Genomic DNA, 21,714 nt, shown 5'->3' with positions numbered 1-21,714 from the left:
CTCCAAAATTTCTTGGTAAATGGGTGCAGTGACATTGGTTTTCAAAAAACACAATGGACCAACACCAGCAGATGACATTGCACCCCAAATCATCACAGACTGTGGAAACTTAACACTGGACTTCAAGCAACTTGGGCTATGAGCTTCTCCACCCTTCCTCCAGACTCTAGGACCTTGGTTTCCAAATGAAATACAAAACTTGCTCTCATCTGAAAAGAGGACTTTGGACCACTGGGCAACAGTCCAGTTCTTCTTCTCCTTAGCCCAGGAAAGACGCCTCTGCTGTTGTCTGTGGTTCAGGAGTGGCTTAACAAGAGGAATACGACAACTGTAGCCAAATTCCTTGACACGTCTGTGTGTGGTGGCTCTTGATGCCTTGACCCCAGCCTCAGTCCATTCCTTGTGAAGTTCACCCAAATTCTTGAATCGATTTTGCTTGACAATCCTCATAAGGCTGCGGTTCTCTCGGTTGGTTGTGCATCTTTTTCTTCCACACTTTTTCCTTCCACTCAACTTTCTGTTAACATGCTTGGATACAGCACTCTGTGAACAGCCAGCTTCTTTGGTAATGAATGTTTGTGGCTTACCCTCCTTGTGAAGGGTGTCAATGATTGTCTTCTGGACAACTGTCAGATCAGCAGTCTTCCCCATAATTGTGTAGCCTAGTGAACCAAACTGAGAGACCATTTTGAAGGCTCAGGAAACCTTTGCAGGTGTTTTGAGTTGATTAGCTGATTGGCATGTCACCATATTCTAATTTGTTGAGATAGTGAATTGGTGGGTTTTTGTTAAATGTGAGCCAAAATCATCACAATTAAAAGAACCAAAGACTTAAACTACTTCAGTCTGTGTGCATTGAATTTATTTAATATACGAGTTTCACAATCTGAGTTGAATTACTGAAATAAATGAACTTTTCCACGACATTCTAATTTATTGAGATGCACCTGTATGCACCATGTTAGGTTGTGTTTGGGCTTATTTTAATCACAGTGCTGTACAGTATCAATGAGCTATTCTCCATATTCTTTCATGAAGTAATAAGCGAAAATGATTGCCCCTAAGTAATATGCATACATGTTTTTGTTGCGTTTTCGGTTATTGCTTAATGAAACAAACACAATATGGGGAATAGTCTGTCCGCACGAACAACACACATCCACACTACGCCATTGCAAATAGCCGCACTGCTTATTCTATTCAATAATTCTATTTTCATTAATTTTATGAAAAAAATCAAAGGAAAACATTAAATAATTATAAAATTAAACAGATAAAACAGATTTCACAGAGCCCTATGAAATTACATTGATATTTAACTTTTTATTTCAGCTAAAAGAGTGTGTTCAAAGCCATATTGCCCATTTTTGCTGTGGTATTGAAATTGTGGCATTGTGACAACACTACTGTGAAATGCACACTTCTACAGACACACAAACTTTGAAGCGAGCAGCACATGCAGACTCATTTAAATCACAGCCCTTTGCAATTTAATAATCGCATAAATATATATGCCAATTTCAATTTTATTTCAGTTTATTTATTCAGCCCTATACAATGCAATACAAACACATGTTCATGTTGTTTAGCTGTGATTGTGTGGTACAAACTTTTGTATTTCATTACATTCAACACAGACTGAAAGTTCACAACTCTAGTAAAATATAATAATAATAATAATAATAATAATAATAATAATAATAATAATAATAATAACAGCTGTGCAGGAAACACTGATTTGCCTACAGTTACTGAACAAGATGGAAGATTAATATCAGATATTGATGATATTTGCACTGATATCACTAAGATGAAGATAAATCAATTCACAAGCACGGATGTCTTCATTTCTGAATGGTTCAAATCCATTAGAGCACCATAAACCCCAACATTATTTGCCACATTCAACTATTAAAAGGGGGTGAAATTCCTCCATTATGAAAAAATCAATTTGGTCTGTTTTGAATTCTGTTCTCATAACTACTGTATGGGATGTGCATGCTATGTGGCAATAATTGTTCTGTTTTTGCAGTCCTTTGTTTGTTTAACAAGGTTATTTGTCAGCTGCTCTGGTTTAATAAATACAGTCATCAAATCTGTTCAACTGTCTGAATGTAAAGAATGAAGAATGAACACCAACCTGTTTGTTCGTCAGTGTGTTCGGTTTTAATTCTGCATGCTTCTGGATAAGCCATATCTTCACTCTCCTCTTTAATAAACATCTTTACAACAGTGTCACACAGATTTCACTTGTTTCCTGGAGTTTTACAATTCTCCCGCCGAAAATAAACACTAGAAATAAAACTTGTGAAATCACTGAAGAAATAAAACAGATGAAAGTCACACATTTACTCTCCTTCAGCGCGGAGAATCTTCATCATCATCGTCATCTTCCTTTTCTTCTCTAATGGCGATTCACAAACTAATAAGCGCATTATCGCCATCTAGTGAAAGCGTCTGTAGACATTGTAAATGGTTTTCATTTTTATTTTTTGTAAACAAGAACAAATACCACAGGACATACGGTCATCCCAATACACCCCCAGTTACACTTAATATATATTATAGCATTACCACTATATTTATTAATTCGAATGACTTTTTATGATGGTCTTAAAGGAATATTCTGGGTTCCTTAAGTTAAGCTCAATCAACAGCATTTGTGCCATAATGTTGATTAACACAATAATTCATTTCGACTCGTTCCTCCTTTTCTTTAAAAAAATAAATACATTTAGGTTACTGAGGCACTTACAATGGAAGTGAATGGGGACAGTTTTTGGAAGGTTTAAAAGCAGAAATATAATTATTAAACATTAATTATTCTGTTAAAACTCATGTATTATTTGTGCTGTAAAGTTGTTTAAATAGTCATTTTTACAGTCGGTTTAGGGTTTTAGGTTTTGTTGAAATTACAACGTCATGGTAACAAATTAGTAATTGAAGCAAAAAAAGGGAGGACTCCCATCCTTAATTGAAGCGCTCAAAATGCTCAAGCGTCCAGTATTTGGTTGTTAGGGCACCCACCAACATTAGTGGTTACTCACCACTGCTGACCAGGAGCACCCCACAAGACTTGCCATTTCAGAGATGCTCTGACCCAGTCGCCTGGCCATAACAATTTGGCCCTTGTCAAAGTCACTCATGCCTTTAGTTCTGCCCATTTCTCCTGCATTCAACACATTGACTACGAGAACTGATTGTCCGCTTACCATCTAATCTACCTTGACCTTGACATGTTCCCTTGTTAGGAAATGATCAACGTTGTTTACTTCACCTGTGAGTGGTCATAATGTTTTGGCTCTTGAGTGTACATTTACTATGTTAAAACAACTTTATTTTAAATAATCTAATACATTAGTTTAAAACATATAATAATCAAATATATTTTCTTTAGCAGTTCTAATGTAGACTATATGCAAAACTGAAATCCACATTCTTTGATAATAAATATTTTCAACATCTTTTTTATTGTCACAAAATAAAAGATTTCTTGACAGTATTGTACAGCACTCCACGGTAAGAAAAACTTTAGCTGTACAGCTCTCAGAAGATAAACTCCACAGAACCCAGTGTTAAATGTTATATGATGTGCCTTTCTTTCTTAAAGAGACTGAAACCGTATTAGCGGTATCAATGACAGTAATTTAGAGTTGTAAGACACTAAAGAGAGAGAAAGAAATTTGTACATAGGCTTCAGTGAACTAGAATAAAGAGAATAAAATGATTAAATTAATACAACTACCAAAAACACTGAAATGTAATATACAGTTGTGTTGGGCCTCATGTATTCAGATAGAAGACCTAACAGTCATAAAAGCCTGACTGAGAACCAAAGTCATAAATCTTACTGATAAAAACCGTGCCAAAATCAAACAAAGGGAGTCCAAAACAGACCACAAATCCCATGAAGCCTTGCTCACTAAAGGATCGAACTCTCAACTCCTGTTGACAGAACGCCCCTCAACCATGACGTCATCAGGAGTAGAAATAACTCCGAGATGCTTCCGGGATTTGCTTCCAGCAACTTTGCTCGCCGTGTGTAGACGCAGCTTATCGCTGCTCTCAGGTGTAGCCTCGTGGCACAAGGAAGTAATGTCTGACTTGAAACTGTGGCCATACAATCTCCATCTCGCTGGACGAGTTGAGATTACTCTGTGTTCCACCGAACACTCTAACGGATCCAAAGGAGACCGCTAAGCAATCCGCATCTTCATCCGTTTGCCTGCAGAAGTGAAGAGATAAAAGATTTCTCTTCCATCTTCAATCATGTGGACGTCGCTGATTTCTCCACCAGCCCGCTGAGAATCAGCAGCCGTACCGCCTGCCGACAGAGCGAGGAAACGGCCTCCCATCATCACCCGAGCCTCGAGGAAACGAGCCGGAGTCAAACGACGGATGAACACACATTCTAGCTGCATCCTCATGGGATTCAAGTAAGAGGTTTACGTCTGGACAGAGATAGAATATTATAGTGTGTTATTCTTGTGTATCAAGGTTATTGCTTGTACAGTTTACGGACCGCCGAGTCCGCTCATTGCTGCTAATAATACTTAAGGCATTACTGTAATGAACTGTTATCACTAATGAGATCTGCTGTGTTGTAGTCCAACCACATTGGACTGTTGTGTATTTTCGCTATCGCGGGTGAGACCGGCACACTGAGTTTATCCATTAAAGAATCAAAGACCGCGGGATGGTTTACGAGCCGTCCACCGCGTCTCTGAGTGATAAACTAACAGCTGCTTTCTCTCCCTCGATCGCGAAACCGGCTTTGGTGCCGTCACTTTATTCTCTCTCTCTCGTACTAACCACACACACACACACACACACACACACACACACACACACACACACACACACATGACCCCTCACAAACATTCTCACACACACTTTTGGCTAGTAGATAACTTCGTGATAAAGCTCAGCTACAAGCGGATACATGCGTTAAACTGGCAGATGCCATTGACCGGTTTCTCTCCGCCCACATTCGTGGTCATATTCTCTGGCTGGAAATCTCGCATGACATATTCTCCACGAGAGTCACGTCCACCATTTTGTGCGCATCCCTCCTTACACACACACACAAACACACACACACACACACACGCACACACACACAGTCTCTCTCTCACACACACACTCACACACCTTCCTCATGTGTTATAGGATTATTTTAGTTTCCATTTCTAATCATATCACTGTTTAGTTTGTAGTTGTAAGTCGGAAGTTTATTGACTGCATTGTATTGATTATTAATTGATATTACTGCATAAATAAACTTCGTTATATTTCAAAGAGAAGTGTTTTGGTTTGTTTTGCATACGCCTGTGTCAAATGCTGACGGGATGTCGGTGCTCGGATTCAAGCCTTCACTGTTTTTTTCGAAAATCGATATTGTTCGGATGTCGATTTTCCTAAGAGAACAATTTAATATTGAGACTGTTATAGTATCTGGTTATTAGTCACTGATTGCAGGGTGGTGCCCCAGCGTTATGAATCCTTATTAATATTCTATTGATTTTTGATAATTGATAATTATCTTTGATGAATGTTGAATTTGAAGGATCAATAAGCTAGTGTTAATTTTAATCAGTGTTTCATCGATGTTAACAATTAACGATTATCTTTGATAATTGTTGATTTAAAGGATTAAAAAAAGCTAACATTGATTCAAATCAATGTTTTATTGATTTTAATAATTAATAATTATCTTTGATAATTATTAATTATTGCTAAAAACCAAACCTGCTCCTAAACGTAGCGCACTACATTTACTGGAGCCCCATACGAGGTTTTAATGAGTTAGATTCTATTATTTAATTTAAATATTAATTAATAACTAAAGAAATAATTATTAATTATTTCTGATAGTAACACTGATCTAAACAACCAGTAAATGCAATATACAGTTGAAGTCAGAAGTTTACATACACCTTAGCTAAATACATTTAAACTCAGTTTTTCACAATTCCTGACATTTAATCATAGAAAACATTCCCTGTCTTAGGTCAGTTAGGATCACTATTTTATTTTAAGAATGTGACATGTCAGAATAATAGTTGAAAGAAAGATTTACTTCAGCTTTTATTTCTTTCATCAAATTCCCAGTGGGTCAGAAGTTTGCATACACTTTGTTAGTATTTGGTATCATTGCCTTTAAATTGTTTAACTTAGGTCAAATTTTTTGGGTAGTGTTGTGGCTTCTGCCACCTCTGTGAAACATCACTCTTGAAGTCTTGGGGTTTTGATGCCAGAAGATAGACTTTATTATCAGAGATAAAAAAGCCAAGTTGCTCCCAGCACAACTGACTTTCTGTATTCAAGCAAGCCTATATACACATATTCACCTAGGGCGTGACCAATACGGGGTATACATTTTGTTCTGTGTCTTCAGTCTGTTTAGAGAACATGAAACTATTTGAGAGGAGGCCTCACAATCTGGAACCTCTTTAAGGGCTTATCCTATATTTTCTCTAGTGTCAAAACATGAGACTCAAGTTTACTATATAGGAGTACCATATGTAAGCACACATTCCCTTTTAAGAGGGCCTCATTTTCACAGGCCTCTACACATAAACCCACACACTAAAATACATGCTTGACCATCAGAAATAATTGTAGAATAAAATGGCTATATTGACATTGATTATACTTGATTAATTTATATTTAACTTGATAAAAATATTCCACAGTAGCCTTCCACAAGCTTATCACAATAAGTTGCTGGAATCTTGGCTTATTCCTCCAGACAGAACTGGTGTAACTGAGTCAGGTTTGTAGGCCTCCTTGCACGCACACGCTTTTTCAATTCTGCCCACAAATTTTCTATCAGATTGAGTTCAGGGCTTTGTGATGGCCACTCCAGTACCTTGACTTTGATGTCCTTAAGCCATTTTGCCACAACTTTGGAGGTATGCTTGGGGTCATTGTCCATTTGAAAGACCCATTTGCGAACAAGCTTTAACTTACTGGCTGATGTCTTGAGATGTTGCTTCAATATATCCACTTAATTTTCCTTCCTCATGATGCCATCTATTTTGTGAAATGCACCAGTCCCTCCTGCATCAAAGCACCCCCACAACATGATACAGTTCAACTTTTGTTTAATCAGACCAGAGGACATTTCTCCAAAAAGTAAGATCTTTTTCGCCATGTGCACTTGCAAGCTGTAGTCAGGCTTTATGGCAGTTTTGGAGCAGTGGCTTCTTCCTTGCTGAGCAGCCTTTCAGGTTATGTCAATATAGGACTCATTTTTCTGTGGATATAGATACTTGTCTACCTGTTTCCTCCAGCATCTTCACAAGGTACTCTGCTGTTGTTCTGGGATTGATTACTTTTCGCACCAAATAACGTTCATCTCTTGGAGACAGAATGCATCTCCTTCCTGAGCTGTACAATTGCTGCGTGGTCCCATGGCATTTATACTTGCGCACTATTGTTTGTACAGATGAACGTGGTACCATTTGGAAATTGCTCCCAAGGATGAACCAGACTTGTGGAGGTCCACAATTTTTTTCTGAGGTCTTGGCCGATTTCTTTTGATTTTCTAATGATGTCAAGCAAAGAGGCACTGAGTTTGAAGGTAGGCCTTAAAATACATCCACAGGTACACCTCCTAGTTGGCTAATTGCCTAAAGGCTTGACATAATTTTCTGGAATTGTCCAAGCTGCTTAAAGGCACAGTTAACTTAGTGTATGTAAACTTCTGACCCACTGGAATTGTAATATAGTCAGTTATAAGTGAAACAATCTGTCTGTAAACAATTGTTGGAAAAATGACATGTGTCATGCACAAAGTAGATGTCCTAAACAACTTCCCAATAATTTAATTTGAAATCTGTGGAGTGGTTTAAAAATGAGTTTCCATCATCTCTCAAACACATAGACTGATGAATTTTTAGGAGAATTTGCTTTTATTTGGCCATTTTTTCAAACAGTAGTGATTTGCAACATTACTAATGCGTTAGCAGTAAAAAAAAAAATTGTATCAATTTAATGCATCCAAGGTGAACAGAAGCATAAACTTGCTAGAAGTTTATACGGAATCATTAAAGAATGAAAAGCTGGGGGTTTCCGGGGACGCCATGCGAGAAGCAGACGTGTGAGACACGAGCTCTGCGAACTTTGCTAGTTTTTTAAATTATTTTCATGTTATAATCTGGTGAGATTCAATACACCCAATTACATACTTGCTCTTTGATGTAAACATGGCAAAGAAGTCAAAATCCTCAGACTCTAGAGACATTAAAAGACACTTACGTGTTCAAGCTGAGGCCTCTGGTGGGACTGCGAGACAGGGACTCGATTTGTACAGCACATCGGTAGATGAAATTCAGCGTCAACTTTCCAACATGTCGGTAATGCTGACGAAGGCTGTCACTGACTTGGAGGATCTCGCTGTAATACGTCGATCGATTACGGCGATGGAAACAAAATTGAGTTGTTTACAAGAGTGACAGAAGTTGAAAAACGAATCGATTATCTTGAGTCAACGGAAAGGGAATTATCCGCTAATCCGCTCGCGTTCAAAACAGATTTGGAATTAATTTAGGAAAAACTGGAATATTTTGAAAATATGAGCCGAAGGAATAACATACGAATTGTTGGAATTCCTGAGCATGAAGAGGGCAGAGATATGGTGAAATTCCTGGACGAGCTCTTCCCGAGTCTGCTCGACATAACAGGCCACAAGCTGGAAATCGAGCGAGCTCACAGAGTCCCGGCTCGCAGATCTGCTGAGGGAGATAGGCCCCGATCGATTTTGGCCAAATTTCTGAGATCACCCGATAAAGATCTGGTGTTGCGCCAGGCGACGAGCAAAGGAAAGCTTTCTGGGAAGAACCATAATATTTTCTTGTTCCCGGACTTTGCAAATTCGACAAAAGAGAAACGCGATCGGTTCAAGGAATGTAAGAAACTCTTACACCAGCAGAAGATCACTTTTGCAATGATGTTCCTGGCAAAACTGAGAATAGAAATGAAGAATGGTCGCAAAGTATTTACATGTCCAAAACAGGCACTCTCTTTCATAAATACACTGGAGTGAATAAGCCATTTGATGTTTCTTATATTAGTGTACTGACTCACGGTTCAGGAACTCTATTATCTGAGGAAGCTGGGTGCCATTTTTGTTTCTTTTTGCACTGGCTCCGCCTAGCGGCTGGAGTTTGTTTTGTGGCATGACTCCAAGAAACTTTTGCATTGACAGAAGATCTTTTTTACACTGAAGTTTACATGGCCAGATCGAGAATGGACAATTTGGATGACCACAAAATATCTACATGCTCACATAAATGACATCTTTTATAAGGCTGAGTAAGTTATGGTGTATTTTTTATTTATTTATTTTTTTTTTTTTGCGGCCTCCGAGTTAGTTTGGCTCTTGATCATCTGAGGAACCGGGATGCCGGTTTTGTTTTTCACGCTGGCTCTGCCTAGTGGATGGAGCTTGTTCTGTTGAATATCACTCCTTTGGAACAGCTGTGGATAAATCTGTTTGTCCTTTGTGTTTATTCCTCCAGCTGGCTGGAGTCTGTTTTGTTGAGTATTTTTACGGGACATTAGAATGATTATGTCATCCGCTGAACTCATAACAGCTGGCTCACTGAACAATTGCTTGTCTGTCCAAGGAAACTGAATGGCTTTATATCAGCTGGAGTTTATTTTGTGGAGGAACACACTTTCGAGATTGTTCTGTGAATGAGTCTACATGTTTTTTCTGTTATTCTGCCTGTTGGCTGGGGTCTGTTTTACAAAGTATTTTCTGATATGTAATTTTGCCTTACAAAATTTGTATAGAAGCACCAGACTTGAGCAATCCGATGGCAAAGCTGTCGCGGGGGCTCTCGTAGGCGTACATGGACTCTTTGAGTTTTAAGGGATTGACGCCGGCTGGCGCTGTCGTGCGCGGGGTTAATGCGCACGTTTTTCTTTTTTCTGTTTGTTTTGATTGGGGGGGAATTTCAGGGTTTGATTGTTGCATTAATGGGGAATGTGGTCTGTGTGATCTTGTTTTTGACACACAATTTATTTATTTTTATTATATCAATATGTCAAATGTTAATATGAATAAATTATCTCTCTCCACATGGAATGTGAATGGGTTGGAGCACCCTATAAAAAGAAGGAAGGGTATTCCTTTTCTTAAACGTGAAAAATATGATATTGTGTTTCTTCAAGAAACACATCGTTCCCCGCAGGAAGCTGAAAATATGGGAAGATATGGGGTGGACATGTTTTCTTTAGTGTTGGCTCAAGTAAGAGTAGGGGAGTCATTATATTGATTAATAAACATCTACAATTCAAATTTCTCAAACAGATGAAAGATAAATTAGGAAGAGTCATTATTGTTTTAGCTGAAATTCAGGGGCAAAGGTTGATTTTGGCTAATATTTATGCGCCTAACACTGATGATCATGGCTTTTTTATAGATCTTGAAGGGATGTTACAAGCCGCTGACACCCCTCATGATATAATATTGTGAGGAGACTTTAATCTTTTGATGGACTCAGTCCTTGATCACAGTGAAGCAAAAGTGTGTAAGCCCCCTAGAGCAACGGTGACACTTCACAATATGTGTAAAAATCTTGGTCTTGCAGATATTTGGCAACTTTTGAACCCATCTGGTAGGGACTATACATTTTTTTCATCAGTCCATAAGATTTATTCTTGAATAGATTTATTTTTGATATCTAAGTCCCTCATTTCATCTGTTGCGGATTGCTCAATTGGAAACATCTTAGTCTCAGATCACGCCCTGGTGAGTTTGGAGATGTTGCCATATACGGAGAAAAAGAAATAATATAGTTGGCGCTTCAGTGTATCCCTTTTGCAAAATCCTGATTTCCAACAAATGTTAAAGACCAAAATCAATGTTTATATGGAGACCAACTGGTCCTCAGTATCCTCTGTGGGTGTGGCTTGGGAGGCACTTAAGGCAGTTCTTAGGGGTCAGATCATACAGTATGCCTCATTCACCAAAAAATCCAAAGCACGAGAACTTGTGGAGCAGAGCTGATGCGCAGAATGTCGTCTGATGGCCTCAGAGAATTGACTAGATTGAAATACAGATATAATGCTATTTTGTCACAGAAAGTGGAGTTTTGGTTATTCAGGGCAAGACAGTCATACTTTGAGTCAGGGGACAAAAGCAGGGAAGCTTTTGGCTAGATATATAAAGCAGAGCGAGTCTTTTTCTACTATTCCCTCAGTGAAATTTGCTGGTGGTGAAATATTTACCTCAGCCACTAATATTAATAATGCTTTTAAAGAATTCTATATTGATCTTTATAGTTCTACGTCTTCGTCTACTGATGAAGATATTAGAAACATTGTGGAACCAATAAAATGTCCTAAACTGACAACTGAGCAAAGAAATTGTCTTGATTCTGAGATAACCTTGGAGGAACTTGATGAGGTAATTTAGGCCTTATCTACAGGCAAAGCTCTGGGGCCAGATGGTTTTGCTGCTGAATTTTTTAGATCTTATGCTACAGAACTGGCTCCACTTTTGTTAGAAGTTTATACAGAATCATTAAAGAACAGAAAGCTTCAGGCGGGCTGTCATGTGCCTTTTACTGAGGAGTGGCTTCCGTCTAGCCACTCTACCATACAGGCCTGATTGGTGGAGTGCTGCAGAGATGGTTGTTCTTCTGGAAGATTCTCCTCTCTCCACAGAGAAATGCTGGAGCTCTGTCAGAGTGACCAACGGGTTCTTGGTCAACTCCCTGACTAAGGCCCTTTTCCCCCGATCGCTCAGGGCAGGGTTGGGGATTGGGAGTGGGAGGGGTGGTTGTGGGGTTATATATATATATGCTGTGTTAGTAGCTAAACCTATGGGGAGCTCTTCCAAGGCGCTATGGGGAATGTATAACATCACACCATGCTACTGATTCACATGCACGCAGCAATACACACTAACCAGAAGGGTAAAGCAGAAGCTTTGATAAAGTCTCCTCTTCGTATTGAACAATGGGAAGGGAGAGAGACAAATCCCACCAAAAAAAAACAAAAAAAAAAAAACAATCATGGCAAGGAAAAATAACAATGACACTAACCATACTAGGTAGTGAAACAATGTACAAACATTCCAACCCACACCACAATGGAGACAAACAGTCATAGACCGATAGAATAAAATAATGCTACTAGCCAACAGTAGTAAAACATAAAATGCTGGTAAGTTTCAGTGAACAAAGAAATCAACCCCCCTTGTGGTAAGGATCTGGGAAGAGAGGGAGGAAACATCCAAGTTATTAAAACCTGGTAAATGTATTAGGGTAAGCCCAGCCTGCAGCCAGGCAGATGTCCTTAAAGGACGCACCCCTCACCCAGAACCAGGAAGGCATGCTCCAGGTAAAATAATCCTGATCACCCATGGTACACTGCATGCCTTGCAAATCATAAGAGAGGACAATGGCATCCACAACCCATGAGAAAGTCTTTAATTGAAAAAGTCTTTTAATGGCCTCCAAAACAAACAAAGAGTGATCCATCAGTGTAGAAGAGGAAACCTGGCTGCACGCTCCGAGTGACCTGGGTCTTGTCCATGTGCTGATCACATAGGATTTCAGCCAATGGGGACTCAGCTCCATGTGCGAGGATGCTATGTATAGAACAGGTGGGACTCAGCAGTGTCTTGGGAGGCACCCCCCTTAGTTATAGTGTGTCGATCATGAAAGGGGACAGCCAATCAGATTCCAGCACTGGCCTGAGGATGCAGTGACCAAAACATTATGGACTTATTTTTGCTGAGTTAGAGAGTTAGACAGAGAGTGAGTGTTTATCCTTCCTATCCATTCCATTACCTTTGCTGATTCTTGTGCATCCATGATTGAAAGTAAGTTTATTAATCATGTCTTCGTTGAAGCTGTTGTTATTGTTGCTCTCTTGAATACAGTGCATCCGGAAAGTATTCACAGCGCTTCACTTTTTCCACATTTTGTTATGTTACAGCCTTATTCCAAAATGGATTAAATTCATTATTTTCCTCAAAATTCTACAAACAATACCCCATAATGACAACATGAAAGAAGCTTGCAAATTTATTAAAAATAAAAAAATAAATAAAAAAAAATCACATGTACATAAGTATTCACAGCCTTTGCCATGACACTCAAAATTGAGCTCAGGTGCATCCTGTTTCCACTGATCATCCTTGAGATGTTTCTACAACTTGATTGGAGTCCACCTGTGGTAAATTCAGTTGATTGTACATGATTTGGAAAGGCACACACCTGTCTATATAAGGTCCCACAGTTAACAGTGCATGTCAGAGCACAAACCAAGCCGTGAAGTCCAAGGAATTGTCTGTAGACCTCCGAGACAGGATTGTATCGAGGCACAGATCTGGGGAAGGGTACAGAAAAATTTCTGCAGCATTGAAGGTCCCAGTGAGCACAGTGGCCTCCATCATCCGTAAATGGAAGAAGTTTGGAACCACCAGGACTCTTCCTAGTGATCGGGGGAGAAGGGCCTTAGTCAGGGAGGTGACCAAGAACCCGATGGTCACTCTGACAGAGCTCCAGCATTTCTCTGTGGAGAGAGGAGAACCTTCCAGAAGAACAACCATCTCTGCAGCACTCCACCAATCAGGCCTGTATGGTAGAGTGGCCAGACGGAAGCCACTCCTCAGTAAAAGGCACATGACAGCCCGCCTGGAGTTTGCCAAAAGGCACCTGAAGGACTCTCAGACCATGAGAAACAAAGATTGAACTCTATGGCCTGAATGGCAAGCATCATGTCTGGAGGAAACCAGGCACCGCTCATCACCTGGCCAATACCATCCCTATAGTGAAGCATGGTGGTGGCAGCATCATGCTGTGGGGATGTTTTTCAGTGGCAGGAACTGGGAGACTAGTCGGGATCAAGGGAAAGATGAATGCAGCAATGTACAGAGACATCCTTGATGAAAGCCTGCTCCAGAGCGCTCTGGACCTCAGACTGGGGCGAAGGTTCATCTTCCAACAGGACAACGACCCTAAGCACACAACCAAGATAACAAAGGAGTGGCTACGGGACAACTCTGTGAATGTCCTTGAGTGGCCCAGCCAGAGCCCAGACTTGAACCCAATTGAACATCTCTGGAGAGATCTGAAAATGGCTGTGCACCGACGCTCCCCATCCAACCTGATGGAGCTTGAGAGGTCCTGCAAAGAAGAATGGGAGAAACTGCCCAAAAATAGGTGTGCCAAGCTTGTGGCATCATACTCAAAAAGACTTGAGGCTGTAATTGGTGCCAAAGATGCTTCAACAAAGTATTGAGCAAAGGCTGTGAATACTTATGTACATGTGATTTTTTTTTTTCGTTTTTTTTTTTTTTTTTTATAAATTTGCAAAGATTTCATACAAACTTCTTTCACGTTGTCATTATGGGGTATTGTTTGTAGAATTTTGAGGAAAATAATGAATTTAATCCATTTTGGAATAAGGCTGTAACATAACAAAATGTGGAAAAAGTGAAGAGCTGTGAATACTTTCCGGATGCACTGTATATACTCACCAAGCACTCTATTAGGAACACCTGTACACCTGCTTATTCATGCGGTTATCTAATCAGCCAATTGTGTGGCAGCAGTGCAATGCATAAAATCATACAGATACGGGTCAGGAGTTTCAGTTATTGTTCACATCAACCATCAGAATGGGGAAAAAATGTGATCTCTGTGACTTTGACCATGGCATGATTATTGGTGCCAGATGGGCTGGTTGGAGTATTTCTGTTACTGCTGATCTCCTGGGATTTTCACACACAACGGTCACTAGAGTTTACTCAGAATAGTGCCAAAAACAAAAAACATCCAGTGAGCGGCAGTTCTGCAGACAGAAACACCTTGTTGAAGTGAGAGGTCAATGGGGAATTGCTAGAATGGTTCGAGCTGACAGAAAGCCTACAGTAACTCAGTAACCACTCTGTACAATTGTAGTGAGCAGAATAGCATCTCAGAATGCACAACATGTCGAACCTTGAGGCAGTTGGGCTACAACAGCGGAAGACCATGTCGGGCACTTTATTAGGACCATAGTGTTCCTTATAAAGTGCTCGGTGAGTGCATATTGACTATTGTATTATATATGTAAGTTTAGGCAGAATACTTGCTATCTTGTGTGAGTAAACGTTTCCTTAAACAGATGTGCCCGTTAACGTATATATATATATATATATATATATATATATATATATATATATATATATATATATATATATATATATACACTATATTGCCAAAAGCTCATCTGCCTTTAGACGCATATGAACTTAAGTGACATCCCATTCTTAATCCATAGGGTTTAATATGACGTCGGCCCACCCTTTGCAGCTATAACAGCTTCAACTCTTCTGCAAAGGCTTTCCACAAGGTTTAGGAGTGTGTTTATGGGAATTTTTGACCATTCTTCCAGAAGCGCATTTGTGAGGTCAGACACTGATGTTGGACAAGAAGGCCTGGCTCACAGTCTTCACTCTAATTCATCCCAAAGGTGCTCTATCGGGTTGAGGTCAGGACTCTGTGCAGGCCAGTCAAGTTCTTCCACACCAAACTCGCTCATCCATGTCTTTATGGACCTTGCTTTGTGCACTGGTGTGCAGTCATGTTGGAACAGGAAGGGGCCATCCCCAAACTGTTGCCACAAAGTTGGGAGCATGGAATTGTCCAAAATCTCTTGGTATGCTGAAGCATTCAGAGTTCCTTTCACTGGAACTAAGGGGCCAAGCCCAGCTCCTGAAAAACAACCCCACACCATAATCCCCCCTCCACCAAACTTCACAGTTGGCACAATGCAGTCAGACAAGTACCGTTCTCCTGGTAACTGCCAAATCCAGACTCATCCATCAGATTGCCAGATGGAGAAGCGTGATTCGTCACTCCAGAGAACGCGTCTCCACTGCTCTAGAGTCCAGTGGCAGTGTGCTTTACACCACTGCATCCGACGCTTTGCATTGCACTTGGTGATGTATGGCTTGGATGCAGCTCCTCGGCCATGGAAACCCATTCCATGAAGCTCTCTACGCACTGTTCTTGAGCTAATCTGAAGGCCACATGAACTTTGGAGGTCTGTAGCGATTGACTCTGCAGAAAGTTGGCGACCTCTGCATACTATGCGCCTCAGCATCCGCTGACCCCGCTCTGTCATTTTACGTGGCCTACCACTTCGTGGCTGAGTTGCTGTCATTCCCAATTGCTTCCACTTTGTTATAATACCACTGACAGTTGACTGTGGAATATTTAGTAGCGAGGAAATTTCACGACTGGACTTGTTGCACAGGTGGCATCCTATCACAGTACCACGCTGGAATTCACTGAGCTCCTGAGAGCGGCCCATTCTTTCACAAATGTTTGTAGAAGCAGTCTGCATGCCTAGGTGCTTCATTTTATACACCTGTGGCCATGGAAGTTATTGGAACACCTGAATTCAATTATTTGGATGGATGAGCGAATACTTTTGGCAATATAGTGTATATATATATATATATATATATATATATAAGAAATCAAGGGAGACATTATTGATTGGGAAATATTTTCGGCCTAATTTTGTCCATGTTTGTTAATGTAACTAATATGTTAAAGGGGTCATGTCATGAGGAATACAATTTTCCTTGATCATTTGACATATAAGAGATCATAGTAGAATAAAAACATACAGTATATTTTAGAATTAAAAACATCCTCCTTAATAGAAAAAGAGCATTTATTTAAACCCGGTTATTGAAACAGCTCGTTTGGAATTTGTGTTTTGTGAGGTTACAAAGAACAATACGTCAGCAAAAGACTGCCTCTACAGAAAGACATCAACGCCCACTTTTACAACATCACACTCTTGGCCCCTCCCACTGGTATTCGGTCACACATGTGAAGAGGAGAGAGGGCCTGGCATGGGAGATTCATCTACACCAAAGGAGACTTACACAGGACACCTTCAAGTGCTTATCTGAATTTAAATGTTTTCTACATAAACATGCACTAGATGAATGGCTTTGACTGTTATTATGCATTTTGCGCAGCTTTTAAAAGATGCATTGTCAAGTTAGAACTCTAAAAAGGAGACCCGCATCCTATTTCATCTTGCGGTTTTCTGTTGTGCTGTTTTGAAGGTGACCTGGGACGTTTTTTGCACCCATCTGTGATATTTTTACTTGGGCTTTTGTAAACATGCACTAGATAATCGTCTTTGATCGTTTCGATGCATTTCCGGTGATGTGCGGCAACTTTTAAAAGCGGTACAAGCGCAGCTTTTAAAAACACAGAAGATGTGTCAGATGACACTCCTGTGAAGACCAGCATCTCTATCTTGGCCTGTTGAAGCACCCAACATCACCATGGATTGTATTACATTTGCATATTGAGAACATTTCACCATGGATTACTTGTGAACCAGTCACAATATGATTCATGCTTTGCCAAGGAACTGTTTTTGAATGATGGGGCAGTTAAACACTACTGGACCAGTTAACAGTTTCATTCACAAATGTTTCAAATGTCATGACTGTTTGATAGTTGCTGTGCTGTGAACATTTTGATACATTCAGATGAAATTTGTTTGGTATACGTTATGTATTAACCTTAAAAAATATGGCTGTATTCAAGGGGCTGCAGGATGTTGGCCAGTCATAACAGTGGGAATTAACACTGTGATTTAAAGGAGACACTGAGGCCAAAACCGAGCATTTCAGACAGATGGCCAGAGACAGGGTGGAGAATTATCATATATTATTAAATTATGACTGTTTTGGTGGAAAAAAAAACTTACATTATCTTCCCTGAGGTCCACTTATAATAAAATTATATATATAAAAAAAAGTATGTCATGATCCCTTTAAATGTATATTTAATGTATATTATCTCTTATATGCAAGGTTTATTATAATTAGTCCAAAGAAATATTTTTATCCACGTTTACTATAGTTTATTGTGTACAGTCCAAATGCCACTCTATAAGTCATTTACAGTAGTTCTGCGAACATTAAGTATTAAGTTTACAATGCCTTTAAAACATACAGTATACATTTACAGTTGAAGTCAGAAGTTTACATACACTTACGCTGAAGTCATTAAAATATTTTTTTAACCACTCCACAGAATTAATATTAGCAATCTACAGGTTTGGCAAGTCGTTTAGGACATCTACTTTGTGCATGACACAAGTAATTTTTCCAACAATTGTATAGACAGACAGGCTGTTTCACATTTAATTGACTATATCACAATTCCAATGGGTCAGAGGTTTACATACACCAAGTTAACTGTGCCTTTAAGCAGCTTGGAAAATTCCAGAAAATGATGTCAAGCCTTTAGACAATTAGCCAATTAGCTTCTGATAGGAGGTGTACTGAATTGGAGGTGTATCTGTGGATGTATTTTAAGGCCTACCTTCAAACTCAGTGCCTCTTTGCTTGACATCATGGGAAAATCTAAAGAAATAAGCCAAGACCTCAGAAAAAAAATTGTGGATCCCCACAAGTCTGCTTCAACCTTGGGAGCAATTTCCAAATGCCTGAAGGTACCACGTTTATCTGTATAAACAATAGTACGCAAGTATAAACATCATGGGAGCACGCAGCCATCATACCGCTCAGGAAGGAAATGTCTCCTAAAGATGAATGTAGTAAAACAAGTCCTATATCGACATAACCTGAAAGGCTACTCAGCAGGAAAGAAGCCAATGCTCCAAAACCACCATAAAAAAGCCAGACTAAAGTTTGCAAGTGCACATGGGGACAAAGGTCTTACTTTTTTGAGAAATTTCCTCTGGTCTGATGATACAAAAACTGAACTTTTTGGCCATAATGACCATCGTTATATTTGGAGGAAAAAGGGTGAGGCTTGCAAGCCAAAGAACCCCATCCCAACCTTGAAGCATGGGGGTGGCAGCATTATGTTGTGGGGGTGCTTTACTGCAGGAGGGACTGGTGCACTTCATAAAATAGATGGCATCATGAGGAAGGAAAATTATGTGGATATATTGAAGCAACATCTCAAGACATCAGCCATGAAGTTAAAGCTCAGTCACAAATGGGTCTTTGAAATGGACAATGACCCCAAGCATACCTCCAAAGTTGTGGCAAAATGGCTTAAGGACATCAAAGTCAAGTTGTTGGAGTGGCCATCACAAAGCCCTGACCTCAATCTTATAGGGCAGAACTGAAAAAGCATGTGCGAGCAAGGAAGCCTACAAACCTGACTCAGTTACACCAGTTCTGTCTGGAGGAATGGGCCAAAATCCCAGTAACGTATTGTGATAAGCTTGTGGAAGGCTACCAAAAATGTTTGACCCAAGTTAAACAATTTAAAGGCGATGCTACCAAATACTAACAAATTGTACATAAACTTCTGACCCACTGGGAATGCGATGAAAGGAATAAAAGCTGAAATAAATCACTCTCTCTACTATTATTCTGACATTTCACATTCTTAAAATAAAGTAGTGATCCTAACTGACCTAAGACAGGGTATGTTTTCTACAGTAAATGTCAGGAATTGTGAAAAACTGAGTTTAAATGTATTTGGCTAAGGTGTATGTAAACTTCTAACTTCAACTGTATATTGCATTTCAGTGTTTTTGGTAGTTGTATTAATTTAATCATTTTATTCTCTTTATTCTGGTTCACTGAAGCTTATGTACACATTTCTTTCTCTCTCTTTAGACCACACACACCTACACCCACCATGTTGACCATGTAAAGACTTAATATAATGGATATTATAATCCCTTAAGTCTGGATTCTGTCTCCATGTCCTTGCAAGATACATCCAAACATTTGCAGAAACGACTCCCAATCTCACAGTGTCTGTTCACGTCCAGCTGCCCTCCATCAACCAAACTGTATCGTCAAGTCGAAGATTATGGTAAGAAATCCTGCCTTACCTTAATGAGAAAGTGGTGACAAGGTCACAACAAGACCAAGTAGCTTTGAATATGCTGGAGACACAGACTGGATGAGAGTGGATGGAGTTGACCGATATGCAACCCCTCTCTTGCAAGTCAAAAACATGCCTCTGTTACATGCTGTTACAAGGCTGTGATGTGCCACCTCCGCATCATGGACTTTTCTGAATGCTGGCTAGCAAAGGACCCACAATCAGCAGGGCTCCAGAGTGCGACTAAAATGGTCACAAATGCGACCAAAAATAATTTATTGCGACTATAATTTAAAATCTAGTCGCCATTTGTGACAGTCTGGTTGTGTGCGTTCATATGCAGTTTTGTCAGATATCTTAGCACGCACTATTGTGTCTCACGCCTCTTTTCACCCGTTTTGTTGAGATGACGAGCTCGCTGCACCGCACGTAACAACAAACCCAGCGCAAGAGAGTCGTGACCAAATGACTTTTTTGAACCAGATCTTTTTCATGAATTACCCAAAAAGAACTGAGGGTTTGAACTCAGGAGCTCAGGTTAGCAGTTTGAATCAGATTCACTTCCTCAGTGAACCAGCCATCAGTGAGCTCACAACTGGGATTGCAGACATTTCAAAATAAGAGTCTCATGTGTATTTCGGGCTTCTTTATAATTAAATGTCCCATATCATATATATATATATATATATATATATATATATATATATATATATATATATATATATATATATATATATGAGATCAAGCTTTTGACACTTAGGACAATTGAGGGACTTGTTCACAACTATTACACAAGATGCAAACATTCATTGATGCTCAAGAAGACAACAAACTACTATATGCATACTATATTTTATGTCATTATCTGTAATGTATATTGTGAAGAGCAGTATTAAATAAAAAATATTTGTATAAATTATGAAATGGGTGTGAACATTTATGAGACAAAAGGGAATGCTGATTAGCTGGCAAGTATCAAGAAGAGATACCGAAACTTGAGAATCATGGCTATTCCATCAAGATACCACCTCAAGAATCTGTTCTATCTGAGGAATATTGGTATCTGCCTCACCACATTGTGACCAGCAATGGAAAAACAGAGTGGTGTTCAATTGCTCTTTCACCTACAGTGGGGACAATCTCAATAAACTGCTTTTACCTGGACTCACATTGGGCACCTCTCTCCTGGGAGTGTTAATCCACTTTAGAGAACATCAAGTGGCAATAAGTGGTGACATTAAGGGGCAGCTCCATCAGGTCCACCTCCTTCCTAAAGACAGACTCCTTCTAAGGTTCTTATGGTGGGACCAAAAGACTGAGAAACCACCTGATGTGTACGAGTGGCAAGTCCTTCCATTCAGCACAACCTGCAGCCAAACAGTCAGTTGAACACTGCTTTTATGTTGACAACAGCCTGCAGAGTACTCACTTTTCAGTTGAAGCCTGTGAGCTCAATTAAGGTCCCTACTGGCTTCTGGAAGATTTAAGATTCAACAGTTGGCAAGTAATGAAGCCTCAGCTGTCAGTCATCTCCCTAAATAGGCCAAATCAGAGAGCACAGAGTTGTGGATCTCCCACAGTCAGCCAGACCCCCAAGAGATGACCCTGGGACTAAGCTGGCACTGTGTACCTGACACCCTCCATTAACACCATTATCAAATTGTCTACCAGGGGGTGACAATGAGGAACATACACCGGGTCCTCACCAGTCAATATGACCCCTTGGGGTACATACTCCCTTTCTCCACTAGGACCAAAATCCTAGTGCAACAATTGTGGGTAAAGGAGCGAGAAAGGGACAACCCACTTCACCCCTCCAAACTGCTCCAAGCCTGGCAAAGCTGGGAAGCCAAAC

The 21,714-nt window shown here is 39.9% G+C and overlaps 1 protein-coding gene across 1 annotated transcript in view; it reads right to left on the bottom strand.

Annotated features, from left to right (window-relative positions):
- Window positions 1–2,396, bottom strand: part of LOC127450334 (gastrula zinc finger protein XlCGF57.1-like) — a 310,096-nt gene extending 307,700 nt beyond the window's left edge. The window contains exon 1 of the mRNA XM_051714368.1: window positions 2,141–2,396. Within this exon, the coding sequence (XP_051570328.1) occupies window positions 2,141–2,222 (82 nt within the window). The 5' untranslated portion in view covers window positions 2,223–2,396. The remainder of the gene's footprint in view (window positions 1–2,140) is intronic.
- Between the last annotated feature and the right edge of the window lie 19,318 nt (window positions 2,397–21,714).

Source organism: Myxocyprinus asiaticus, chromosome 13, assembly GCF_019703515.2.
Source record: "Myxocyprinus asiaticus isolate MX2 ecotype Aquarium Trade chromosome 13, UBuf_Myxa_2, whole genome shotgun sequence".
NCBI classification, from domain to species: Eukaryota; Metazoa; Chordata; class Actinopteri; order Cypriniformes; family Catostomidae; genus Myxocyprinus; species Myxocyprinus asiaticus.
The sequence above is the reverse complement of the archived record's forward strand: the minus strand, read 5'-3'. Positions and strand labels throughout refer to the sequence as shown.